This window comes from Nerophis ophidion, linkage group LG02 (assembly GCF_033978795.1).
Source record: "Nerophis ophidion isolate RoL-2023_Sa linkage group LG02, RoL_Noph_v1.0, whole genome shotgun sequence".
Taxonomy (NCBI): Eukaryota; Metazoa; Chordata; class Actinopteri; order Syngnathiformes; family Syngnathidae; genus Nerophis; species Nerophis ophidion.
This window is the reverse complement of record NC_084612.1, coordinates 46,541,957-46,554,808: the sequence shown is the minus strand read 5'-3', so window position 1 is coordinate 46,554,808 and position 12,852 is coordinate 46,541,957. Positions and strand designations below refer to the sequence as shown.

The 12,852-nt window shown below is 44.8% G+C and overlaps 1 protein-coding gene across 2 annotated transcripts; it reads left to right on the top strand.

Moving 5' to 3' along the window:
- The first annotated feature begins 917 nt into the window (after window positions 1-917).
- On the top strand, window positions 918-9,049 carry LOC133541623 (potassium voltage-gated channel subfamily A member 2). 2 transcript variants are annotated; one of them, XR_009803932.1, is made up of 3 exons: window positions 918-1,088; window positions 1,494-8,445; window positions 8,778-9,049. XR_009803932.1 is itself a non-coding variant. In XM_061885135.1 (2 exons), exon 2 carries the CDS (start codon window positions 1,583-1,585, stop codon window positions 3,068-3,070), a length of 1,488 nt encoding a protein of 495 aa, XP_061741119.1. In that variant the 5' UTR covers window positions 918-1,088; window positions 1,494-1,582; the 3' UTR covers window positions 3,071-9,049. The 2 variants fall into 2 exon arrangements, 1 of the variants encoding a protein (XP_061741119.1); XM_061885135.1 differs by having other exon boundaries at window positions 1,494-9,049.
- The last annotated feature ends 3,803 nt before the right edge of the window (window positions 9,050-12,852 follow it).

The following is a 12,852-nucleotide window of genomic DNA, read 5'->3' as shown; positions in this document are numbered from 1 at the left end:
TTACATCTAATTAGAAATTGCTCATTATAAGCACAAGAATAATTACATCTAATTAGAAAGTGTACATTATAAACACACTAATAATTAACACAGGTGAGAGAAACAGTGTTCAGGGAGACAGACAGGAAATGTTATACCTTGATGTCCCAAGGATGCAGTATTACTTTTGTGGTGAATACTAGAAAAAAAAACAAATATTTAAAAACTTAACCTGGACTAAAATGCGTGTGTACCACTTTAAATGTCAGGAGAAGGTGAGGACAACAGCCATTTATGATTGTTCCAGAACCCTCTAATGATATTACGGAGCGTAGATGGTGAAATCCCTCAATTCCTTGATAAGAAATGTTGTTCTTAAACAATTTGCTCAGGCATTTCTTGACAAAGTGGTGACCCTCGCCCCCTCCTCGTTTGTTAATGACTGAGCATTACATGGAAGCTGCTTTTATACCCAATCATGGCACCCACCTGTTCCCAATTAGCATGTTCACATGTGGGATGTTCCAAATAAATCTGTGATGAGATTTTTCAGTCTTTTTTGCCACTTGTCCCAGCTTTTTTGAAACATGTTGCAGGCATCAAATTCCAAAAAAAACAAAGTTTCTTAGAGTGAACAGGAAATATCTTGTCTTTGCAGTCTATTCAATAGAATATAAGTTGAAAAGGATTTGTTGTATTTTCTTTTTATTTACAATTTACACAAGGTGACAACTCCACTGCTGGTGGTGTGTGTGTATGTAGAAGCACCTTCATGTTCCACAGTGTGGTCTCCTCCTCCAAAAAGCATCTCTCCATGACGATCTACCTTCTGTGCACCATTGTGCTTATCTCAGCACCTTTTTGCAGCCTCCACCCCTTTTATTGTCTGATCCTCTTCCTCCTCCTCCTCCTCCTTCCCTTCATCACCATCATCTTCATCAGCCTGTGCTGCCAGCAGGAAGGAGGGGGGGGCACAGCGAGGACACACCCGCCCGCGCACCGTGCCTGAGAGCGGTGCAAACGCGGATGCGGCAGCCGGCGTACATCATGAGGTGATCCTGATCTTTTTCTATTTTTTTACTACTCGGCGAGGATCTCCATGGCTGCAGGTACGTGTCTTCTTCCATCTGACGCATGTCTCCCGCAGCCGCCTCCTCGGCGTTTCTCCCCCAGCTGCTATTTCCTTCGGCTCTTCAATTATTTACGTCTCGTTTTCAATATTTCAGCACCACAGGCGGCGTCTTTTGAAGGCGCAACGCTCATTGTTGTAAAGGCGTGGAGCCGCAGTAGGAGCACCTGACGGTGTTTGGGCGCTGCATGCCGGCTTCATGCATGGCTTCTCCGCCAGGAAGGGGAAGCCTGTCCTTCATGTCCAGGAGTCCGCCGCAGTGGCAGCTGCAGTGAAGTCATTGGCATGCAGGGCAGCAGCGGAGATGTTCCTGCTTTTATCTCTCCTTCAGGAAGTGTCGAGTTGCCGCTCTCAAGTTTACCTGACCTACTTCTGTCCTATGCAGTCCCGCCCTGAGAGGACACCGGACCATCCTCCGCCCCCGCCCTGCAGCAGCCGGACTCCCCCGAAAGGTGCAGGCCCCGCCCCCGCAGCATGACCGTGGCCACGGGCGACCCCTCCGACGAAGCGGCGGCTCACCCGCTGGACTACGACCCGGAGACCGACCACGAGTGCTGCGAGAGGGTGGTCATCAACATCTCGGGGCTGCGCTTCGAGACCCAGCTGAAGACCCTCTCGCAGTTCCCCGACACCCTGCTGGGGGACCCCAAAAAGAGAATGCGGTATTTCGACCCGCTGAGGAACGAGTACTTTTTTGACAGGAACAGACCCAGCTTTGACGCCATTTTGTATTACTACCAGTCCGGGGGACGGCTGAGGCGGCCGGTCAACGTCACGCTGGACATCTTCTCGGAGGAGATCCGCTTCTACGAGCTGGGCGACGAGGCCATAGAGATGTTTCGGGAAGACGAAGGTTTCATCAAGGAGGAGGAGCGCCCTCTTCCCGACAACGAGTTCCAGAGACAGGTTTGGCTGCTTTTCGAGTACCCGGAGAGCTCCGGTCCAGCCAGGATTATCGCCATCATCTCCGTCATGGTCATCCTCATATCCATCGTCAGCTTCTGCCTGGAGACCCTCCCTGTCTTCCGCAACGATGAAGACGGGATGCACAAGTCTCACGCGGAGATCTTTTCCCCGGAGACCAACACCACCGTCACCAGATACACCTCCACCTACTTCACTGACCCTTTCTTCATCCTGGAGACGCTTTGCATCATCTGGTTCTCCTTTGAGTTCCTGGTGCGCTTTTTTGCCTGCCCCAGCAAAGCAGGCTTCTTTGGAAACCTCATGAACATCATCGACATCGTGGCCATCATCCCGTACTTCATCACGCTGGGCACGGAGCTGGCTGACAGTCCGGACGACGGCCAAGCGGGACAGCAGGCCATGTCTTTGGCCATCCTCAGGGTCATCCGCCTGGTGCGGGTGTTCCGCATCTTCAAACTCTCCCGCCACTCCAAAGGGCTCCAGATCCTGGGCCAGACCCTCAAAGCTAGCATGAGGGAGCTGGGACTGCTCATCTTCTTCCTCTTCATCGGCGTCATCCTCTTCTCCAGCGCCGTGTTCTTCGCCGAGGCCGACGAGCCGCAGTCTCAGTTCGAGAGCATCCCGGACGCCTTCTGGTGGGCCGTGGTGTCCATGACCACGGTGGGCTACGGGGACATGGTTCCCACCACCATCGGCGGCAAGATCGTGGGCTCCTTGTGCGCCATTGCCGGCGTTCTGACCATCGCCCTGCCCGTGCCCGTCATCGTCTCCAACTTCAACTACTTCTACCACCGCGAGACGGAGGGCGAGGAGCAGGCACAGTACCTGCAGGTCAACGCGCCCAAAGCCGACTCGTCCGAGGAGCTGAAGAAGAGCCGCAGCGGCTCCATCGTCAGCAAGTCGGACTACATGGAGATCCAGGAGGCCGTCAATAACAGCAACGAGGACCTCGGCGAGGAGAACTTAAAGACGGCCAACTGCACACTGGCCAACACAAACTACGTCAACATCACCAAGATGCTGACGGACGTGTAGTCCTGGGCAAGAACCAGGCACAGGAACTCTGAAGGATCTCCAGCTCTTCAACTCTTTGCATGGAGTTAATTTTTTTCTAAGAAGAATATTCATGCCAATAATAATAAGAATAATAGTTATAATAGCGCACAAGAAAAGAAGAAAGAAGTCAGCACTTTAGTCGCTTCAGCCCTCACTTCCCAGGGTACACTGCTCTGCACAACAACACACCATCAGGTGCGAGTCCATCAACACCAGGTGGCACCACACCTTTCTCACCTTCTGATGAGAAGCTTTTGCTGCTCGGCTCTTAATATTCACACCCGTACACCAGAGAGGACAACTTGAATGTTTCTTCTCCGGCACTTAGAGGCACAGACTTGTGATGCATGTTGGTAGTTTCCCCACACTGCCGCCTACAGGCCCTAGGCAGTACAACAAGCTGGGCACACGCTGTACGCATTCTAGAAAAGATAGTCTAGTGAAAATGCTTGGGCCAAAATCTATGCATGTTAAAAAAAAAAAAAAGACACCAGATCTTTTTTTTTTTTTTTTTTTTACATATTTTAAATGTAATAAATGTACTTGAAAATGATGTATGCAAATCTAGAAAAGTACTGGCAGACTGCAAACCTCCAGGCCTAATCCTTTAAAACCATCCTGAATCCAGACAGTCATCCAGATTCTGTTTAATCCTACTTTACCTGGAACTTTTTGAGTTATGTTGCTGGAAAAAGAGGCTAAAGGGAACATGTCCCAGTTTGTGTCCACTGCACTGGTTAAACTTATCCAATGGAGGCAAGTCAAACACTAGAGCCAGGCGGAAAACACGGCCTCTCGGGCCACGCTTGTCCCAATCTTTGATTGGCTTTTTGGCGCAGCTGACTATAGATAGAGGGAGTCAGGAACAAGTTAGACAAATAAAACAGAAGAAGAGTCTAGTGCTTCCACACTGCCGCCTACAGGCTGCTACACGGTACAACAAGCTGGGCACACGCTGTATGCAATCTAAAAAAGATAGTGTAGTGAAAATGCTTGAGCCAAAATCTATGGATGTTATAAGATTTTATTTTTTTTGACATATTGTTTACATGTAAAAAATGTACTTGAAAATAATGTATGCAAATCTAGAAAAGTTCTCACAAACTGCAAAAACAATCTTAAATCCAGACAGTTAGTTAGTTGGGTTAGTTTACTATTTCTTCGGTCAGTGGTCAACAAAATAAACAAACAATTTTACATAAACAAACAGTTGTACATTCATAAATTGAAAATGGTGCTGACTGAAAGGGTTTAGGCTGAAGTTGAACACGTATTGCGTATGTCATCCAGATCAGCGCCAAAATCCATTGAGTGTTCCTATTCCAACTGTTGCCCTTTCCTGTTTACTCCTTCCAACTTTGCCTGGAACTTTCTGAGTTATGCTGCTAGAAAAGGCTGCTAAAGTGCACCTTTGACAAAGGAACATGATTAATCTTGTCCAATGGAGGCAAGTCAAACACTAGAGCCAGGTGGAACACGGCCTCTCAGGCCATGCTTGTCCCTTTAGACCACCCACACCATCTTTGACTGGCTTTGACCTCCACACAACTAGACCAATCAGAAGCAAGAAAGGCAAATAAAACAGAAGAAGAGTTTAGTGCTCCAACACTACCAACTCCAGGCTGCTTCTAAGTACAACAAACTGGGCACACGCTGTACGCAATCTAAAAAAGATAGAAAAAGTTTGGGCCAAAATCTACGCATGTTAAAAGATCTTTTTTTTGACATATTTCTACATGTAAAAAAATTACTTGAAAATAGTACTCACAAACTGCAAAAACAATTCTGAATCCAAACGGGCATCCTGATCAATTGTTACCATATCCTTTGTACGCCTACTTTGCCTAGAACGTTCTGATTTATGCTGCTAGAAAGGCTGCTAAAGTGCAACTTTGACAAGGGAACATGTCCCACTGGTTAACCTTGTCCAATAGAGGCAAGTCAAACACTAGAGCCAGGCGGAAAACACGGCCTCTCAGGCCACGTTTGTCCGTTTAGACCACCCACACCATCTTTGAATGGCTTTTTGGCGCCGCTGAATATAGATAAGAGCGATTCAGGACCAAGTTAGACAAATAAAAAAGAAGAAGAGTCTAGTGCTCCCACACTGCCGCCTACAGGCTGCTACACGGTACAACAAGCTGGGCACAAACTGTATGCAATCTAAAAAAGCTAGTGTAGTGAAAATGTTTGGGCCAAAATCTTTGCATGTTAAAAGATCTTTTATTTTAGATGTTTTTTACATGTAAAATATGTACTTGAAAATAATGTATGCAAATCTAGAAAAGTACTCGCAAATTGCAAAAACAATCCTGAATCCAGACAGTTAGTTAGTTTGGTTAGTTTATTATTTCTTCGGTCAGTGGTCAACAAAATAAAGAAAGAATTTTACATCAACAAACAGTTGTACATTCATATATTGAAAATGTTGCAGACCAAAAGGGTTAAGGCTGAAGTTCAACACTTATTGCGCCTAACCCTATAAACAATGTCAAATACAAGATGAGCTTCCAAAAATTATGAAATTTCCTTTGCACAACACATTATAAATACACCTTGTACACAACATAAAGACTGTTCAAGTATATACACAGTTAAACCTTTGTACCAATTATATACTGTATACAAACAATTATACATCCATTATTATTTATATCCCACATTTAGTTTGTAATTAACATTGATCATAGTATTGACTACTGTGTTGATTTAAGAGTGATATATTTTTACAAGATATTGGTCGTAAAGTGTTTTTTAACAGTCATCAGGATCAGCCCCAAAATCCATTGAGTGTTCATCATCCAATTGTTGCCATTTCCTGTTTACTCCTTCCTACTTTGCTTGGAACTTTTTGGGTTATGTTGCTAGAAAAGGCTGCTAAAGTGCACCTTTGGACAAGGGAACATGTCCCACTGGTTAACCTTATCTAATGGAGGCAAGTCAAACACTAGAGCCAGGCGGAAAACACCCTCTGAGGCCATGCCATGCTTGTCCCTTTAGATTTTAGCAGCATCGTGCGAGGCTATCAACTTCAGATCCATCCATTGATAATACATTGTTGTTGTTTTTCTTATCCTTTTGTGTATTTTATACACTTTTGGCCAAACAAAGTCGTCAGAAGTGAAATATTTCCTTAAAGGGGAATTGCACTTTTTTGAGAGGAATTATACCTATTATTCACAATCTTTATGAGAGACAAGAACCTATATATGCATTTTTTATTTTATTGTATATAATCCAACTTGTAATCAGCTCATTCTACGAGGCTAAAACAGTGCTAAAATGGTGCCTCAAAATCACTCTAAAAAGATCTAAAAAGCAACAACGATAATTTATATACACATTGTTACCTGAATATTAACTATTAGCAATATTGGTATTAGAAGTGCTAACACAGACAGACTATTTTTACCTGATTATTAACTATTAGAAATATTGTTATTAGAAGTGCTAACGCAGACATACTATTTTTACCTGATTATTAACTGTTAGAAATATTGTTATTAGAAGTGCTAACGCAGACAGACTATTTTTTACCTGATTATTAACTGTTAGCAATATTGTTATTAGAAGTGCTAACACATACAGAATATTTTTACCTGATTATTAACTGTTAGCAATATTGTTATTAGAAGTGCTAACGCAGACAGACTATTTTGGCGTTGCTGTGATGACAGAGCGCTAACTCGCTTACATCTTCATGGCCTCATCGAATTAGAGATGATAAATCCTGCCTCTCAGCTGGATGGTAAAATTTAAACGTTGTTCATCTGTGACATCCTACCGATACTCAATTTTGGCGAGAAAAAAGACGCTTGTCTTTTTTTTTTTTTTAATCTTCGAAAAGGATTATAATAAATGTTTCATGTAAAGGGGAAGATATAAACATCCCATCAGGCTTTATCCCGGTGAGAGCAGACATTGTATAGTAAGTGATTGATGCATTAGGTTTGTATTTCTTCCCTCACACCAAGCACAACTTCAATAAGGATATATAATGTATGTTAAACATTGTAATTGTCTCACATGAGATATAATGCATGTTAAACATTGTGATTTTCTCACATGAGAGATATAATGCATGTTAAAACATTGTGATTGTCTCACATGAAGATTGTCAAATATAAACAACCTTTAGTTCCCCTAAAGTGCAATGGAGGCTAGTCAAACACTAGAGCCAGGCAGAAAAACGCGTGTCCCTTTAGACCGCCCACACCCTCTTTGATTGGCTTTTACCTGAGAGGTACCTGCCATTTTCAGTGGCAGTCCTTAGTACTCCTGTCGCAAAGCCGAAGGTCTCAAATTAGGGGTGGGGGTGGGGGTCATAGGGCCCCATTGGTCACGGTTTACCTGACACAGGAAACGTGACAAGTCAGGTGGGGTGCACAATCTGCTTTAGTTGCCAGATGGCAGTAGAATGTTGAAAAATCTTGTCATGTGTGTTGACTACAGCTCGTATGCGGGGTCGCGCTTTCCATCATTTTCAGCAGATTGCATTGCAAAATGATTAACCACACCCCCTTCCACTCATGGGAGACGCATGTGGCCGCATGAACCCCTCCCCCAGATACCTGTCAGTTTTTAATGATCAACTTGTTCAATAGGCTAAAGGTTAGCATGGTGGTTAAAAGCGTTAGCATGGGGTTAAAAAGGTTAGCATGGTGGTACAAATGTTAGCAAGGTATTAAAAACATTAGCATGGTTCTTAAAACGTTAGTATGGTACTAAAAATGTTATCACGGTGGTCAAAACATTAGCAAGGTGGTAAAAAATGTTAGCATAGTAGTAAAAATGTTAGCATGGTGCTAAAAAGGTTAACATGGTGGGGAAAAGGGTAGAATGGTGATAACAATGGTAGCATCGTGGTAAAAATGTTAGCCTGGTGGTAAAAACATTAGAATGGTGGTAGAAAGGTTAGCATGGTGATAAAAACATTAGCATGGTGATAAAAAATATTAGCTTGGTGATAAAAATGTTAGCATGGTGGTAAAAAATGTGCATGGTGGTAAAAAGGTTTAACATTGTAATAAAAAGGTTAGCATGGTGATTAAAACATTCGCACTGTGGTAAAAAGGTTAGCAATGTGATAAAAACATTAGCATAGTGGTAAAAAGGTTAGCATGGTGATACAAATGTTAGCATGGTGGTAAAAAGTTTAGCATTGCGGTAAAATGGTTAGCATGGTGATAAAAAATGTTACCATGGTGGTAAAAACAACAGCTTGGTGGTAAAAAAGGGTAGCATGGTGATAAACATGTTAGCTTGGTGGTCAAAAGGTTCTGGACTGGTCCTTGTGCACCAGTGAAATACTGGAGTGGGATGGTATCTCAGTAGAAGGTGGACTGGAATGGTGGGTCAGTAGAAGATGGACTGGGATGGTGGGTCAGTAGACGATGGACTAGGATGGTGGATTGGGATGGTGGGTCAGTAGAAGGTGGACTGGGATGGTGGGTCAGTAGACGGTGGACTGGGATAGTGGGTCAGTAGAAGGTGGACTGGGATGATGGGTCAGTAGACGGTGGACTAGGATGGTGGATTGGGATGGTGGGTCAGTAGAAGGTGGACTGTGATGGTGGGTCAGAAGACGGTGAACTGAGATGGTGGACTGGGATGGTGGACTGAGATGGTGAGTCAGGAAAAAGTGGACTGCGATGGTGAGTCAGAAGATGGTGGACTGGGATGGTAGGTCAGTAGACGGTGGACTGGGATGGTGAGTCAATAGAAGGTGGACTGGGATGGTTGGTCAGCAGAAGGTGGACTGGGATGGCAGGTCAGTAAAAGGTGGACGGGATGGTGGACTGGGATGGTGGACTGGGATGGTGAGTCAGTAGAAGGTGGACTGGGTGGTGGGTCAGCAGACGGTGGACTGGGATGGTGGGTCAGTAGAAGGTGGACTGGGATGGTGGGTCAGTAAAAGGTGGGCTGGAATGTTGGACTGGGATGGTGAGTCAGTAGAAGGTCGACTGTGGTGGTGGGTCAGTAGACGGTGGACTGTGATAGGGGGTCAGTAGAAGGTGGACTGGGATGGTGGGTCAGTAGACGATGGACTGGGATGGTGGATTGGGATGGTGGGTCAGTAGAAGGTGGACTGGGATGGTGGGTCAGTAGACGGTGGACTGGGATAGTGGGTCAGTAGAAAGTGGACTGGGATGATGGGTCAGTAGACGGTGGACTAGGATGGTGGATTGGGATGGTGGGTCAGTAGAAGGTGGACTGTGATGGTGGGTCAGTAGACGGTGGACTGGGATGGTGGACTGGGATGGTGAGTCAGGAGAAGGTGGACTGAAATGGTGAGTCAGAAGATGGTGGACTGGGATGGTAGGTCAGTAGACGGTGGACTGGGATGGTGAGTCAATAGCCGGTGGACTGGGATGGTTGGTCAGTAGAAGGTGGACTGGGATGGTAGGTCAGTAAAAGGTGGACGGGATGGTGGACTGGGATGGCGGACTGGGATGGTGGACTGGGATGGTGAGTCAGTAGAAGGTGGACTGGGTGGTGGGTCAGCAGACGGTAGACTGGGATGGTGGGTCAGTAGAAGGTGGACTGGGATGGTGGGTCAGTAAAAGGTGGGCTGGAATGTTGGACTGGGATGGTGAGTCAGTAGAAGGTGGACTGTGGTGGTGGGTCAGTAGACGGTGGACTGTGATAGGGGGTCAGTAGAAGGTGGACTGGGATGGTGGGTCAGTAGAAGGTGGACTGTGATGGTGGGTCAGTAGACGGTGGACTGGGATGGTGAGTCAGGAGAAGGTGGACTGAAATGGTGAGTCAGAAGATGGTGGACTGGGATGGTAGGTCAGTAGACGGTGGACTGGGATGGTGAGTCAATAGCCGGTGAACTGGGATGGTTGGTCAGTAGAAGGTGGACTGGGATGGTAGGTCAGTAAAAGGTGGACGGGATGGTGGACTGGGATGGCGGACTGGGATGGTGGACTGGGATGGTGGGTCAGTAGAAGGTGGACTGGGTGGTGGGTCAGCAGACGGTAGACTGGGATGGTGGGTCAGTAGAAGGTGGACTGGGATGGTGGGTCAGTAAAAGGTGGGCTGGAATGTTGGACTGGGATGGTGAGTCAGTAGAAGGTGGACTGTGGTGGTGGGTCAGTAGACGGTGGACTGTGATAGGGGGTCAGTAGAAGGTGGACTGGGATGGTGGGTCAGTAGAAGGTGGATTGGGATGTTGCGTCAGTATAAGGTGGACTAGGAGGGTGGACTGGGATGGTGGACTGGAATGGTGAGTCAGTAGGACGTGGACTGGGATGGTGAGTCAGTAGACGGTGGACTGGGATGGAGGGTCAGTAGAAGATGGACTAGGATGGTGGGTCAGTAGAAGGTGGACTGAGATGGTGGACTGGGATGGTGGACTGGGATGGTGAGTCAGTAAAAGGTGGACTAGGATGGTGGGTCAGTAGATGGTGGATTGGGATGGTGGGTCAGTAGAAGGTGGAGTGGGTTGTTGGACTGGGATGGTGGAGTGGGATGATGTAGTGTGATGCTACAATGTGTGCTCAGCTTTAGGTAGTCCACACTTGACTAGAAAAAACAAGTCTAATAGTGCTCGCCAAATAGGGATGCTTTAGAAGAGAATTACTTGCCAACATGAACTGAAGATGTCGCAACAAAAAGATTGAAGCTGATAATATTGTAAATAACTAATATCCTGGGATGACGGCTATCTTTGTGTTGTATTGGCGGCTAGGCTGATATGAGTAGTGCCAAACAGAGTCTACTGCTCGCTATTACCCAGCATGCATCTGGGCCATAATTCACACGACTTTTGGCTGGGAATATGAGTTATATATATATATATATATATATATATATTTTTTTTTTTTTACACAACGTTGTTACATTGTGTAATTGGTAAATAAACAGAGGATACGACGAGTCCTAGACTGCAAAGACAAGATATATCATGTTCACACTGAGAAACTTTGGTATTTTTTGCAAATAATCATGAACTTAGAATGTAATGGCAGCAACACATTGCAAAAAAGGCATTTTTACCAGTGTGTTACATGGCCTTTCCTTTTAACAACACTCAGTAAAGGTTTGGGAACTGAGGAGACACATTTTTGAAGTGGAATTCTTTCCCATTCTTGCTTGATGCACAGCTTAAGTTGTTCAACAGTCTCCCTTCTCATATTTTAGCCTTCACACATTTTCAATGTCTGGACTACAGGCAGGCCAGTCCAGTACCCACACTCTTCTACTATGAAGCCACGTGGCTTGGCATTGTCTTGCTGAAATAAGCAGGGGCGTCCATGATAACGTTGCTTGAACGGCAAAATATGTTGCTCCAAAAGCTGTATGTACCTTTCAGCATTAATGGTGCCTTTACAGATGTGTAAGTTACCCATGCCTTGGCCACTAATACACCCCCATACCATCACACATGCTGCTTTTTACACTTTGACCCTAGAACAGTCCGGATGGTTCTTTTCCTCTTTGGTCCACAGTTTCCAAAAACAATTAGAAATGTGGACTTGTCAGGCCACAGAAATCTTTCCACTTTGCATCAGTCCATCTTAGACGAGTTGGGGCCCTGCTAAGCGTTTCTGGGTGTTGTTGATAAATGGCTGTTGCTTTGCATAGTAGAGTTTTAACTTGCACTTACAGATGTAGCGATCAACTGTAGTTACTGACAGTGTTTTTTTAAAGTGTTCCTGAGCCCATGTGGTGATATCCTTTACACACTGATGTGGCTTTTTGATGCAGTAGCGCCTGAGGGATCCAAGGTGTGCAATATCATGGCTTACGTGTGATGATTTCTCCAGATTCTTTGAACCTTTTGATGGGTAGATGGTGAAATCCCTAAATTCCTTGCAGTAGCTGCTTGAGAAACGTTGTTCTTAAACAATTTGCTCAGGCATTTGTTGAGAAAGTGGTGACCCTCACCCCGTGCTTGTTTGTGAATGAGTGAGTATTTCATGGAAGTTGCTTTTATACCCAATCATGGCACCCACCTGTTCCCAATTAGCATGTTCACCTGTGGGATGTTCCAAATAATTATTTGATGAGATTTTTCAGTCTTTTTCCCCACTTGTGCCAGCTTTTTTAAAACATGTGGCGGGCATGAAATTCCAAAGGGGCTAATATTTGCAGAAAAAAAAAGTTTTCCAGTGTGAACATTTACATATATATATATATATATATATATATATATATATATATATATATATATATATATATATATACTTAAACATATAAGGCCCCCGAAAGTGCCGCCAAAAAATATGCGTTTGTCAGCTGTGGTCGGTGTAATACACTTGTCCACCACTGCTGGCAATAATGACAATATCAAACAAACACAATATGTCAGTCAGGAAGAAGATTTTTGAGCGCAAAAATATGACTAAAGTAATCGATCTGTATTTTAATTTGCACTTGAATTGTAGTATTTATTTAAGAAAGAACATCACTTACAAGAAAATTTGTCAAGAAAAAGCATTTGCGGAAGTAACACAAGCTGACTCATCAGTGACATCTACAACATCCGAGATGACAGGTTGTCATGTCAAGTCTTCTTGGGAAGTTTGTAGGAAAAACAACAAAAATCACCACTAAAAGACGTGAAAATGCTCTCCTAGAAACATCCCAGTTGTTAACCTTATCCAATGGTTGGCAAGTCAAACACTAGAACCAGGTGGAAAACGGAGCTTGTCCCTTTACACCACCCACAAGATTTTTGATTGACTTTTCACCACTGCCTTCTTGCTAACTTTACAACTGATTGACAACACGCCGCAGCTGAGTAATTGTCATGT

Bases quoted from the DNA above. Each gene is read 5' to 3' on its own strand.
- LOC133541623 (XM_061885135.1), top strand. From the start codon at position 1,583: ATGACCGTGGCCACGGGCGACCCCTCCGACGAAGCGGCGGCTCACCCG.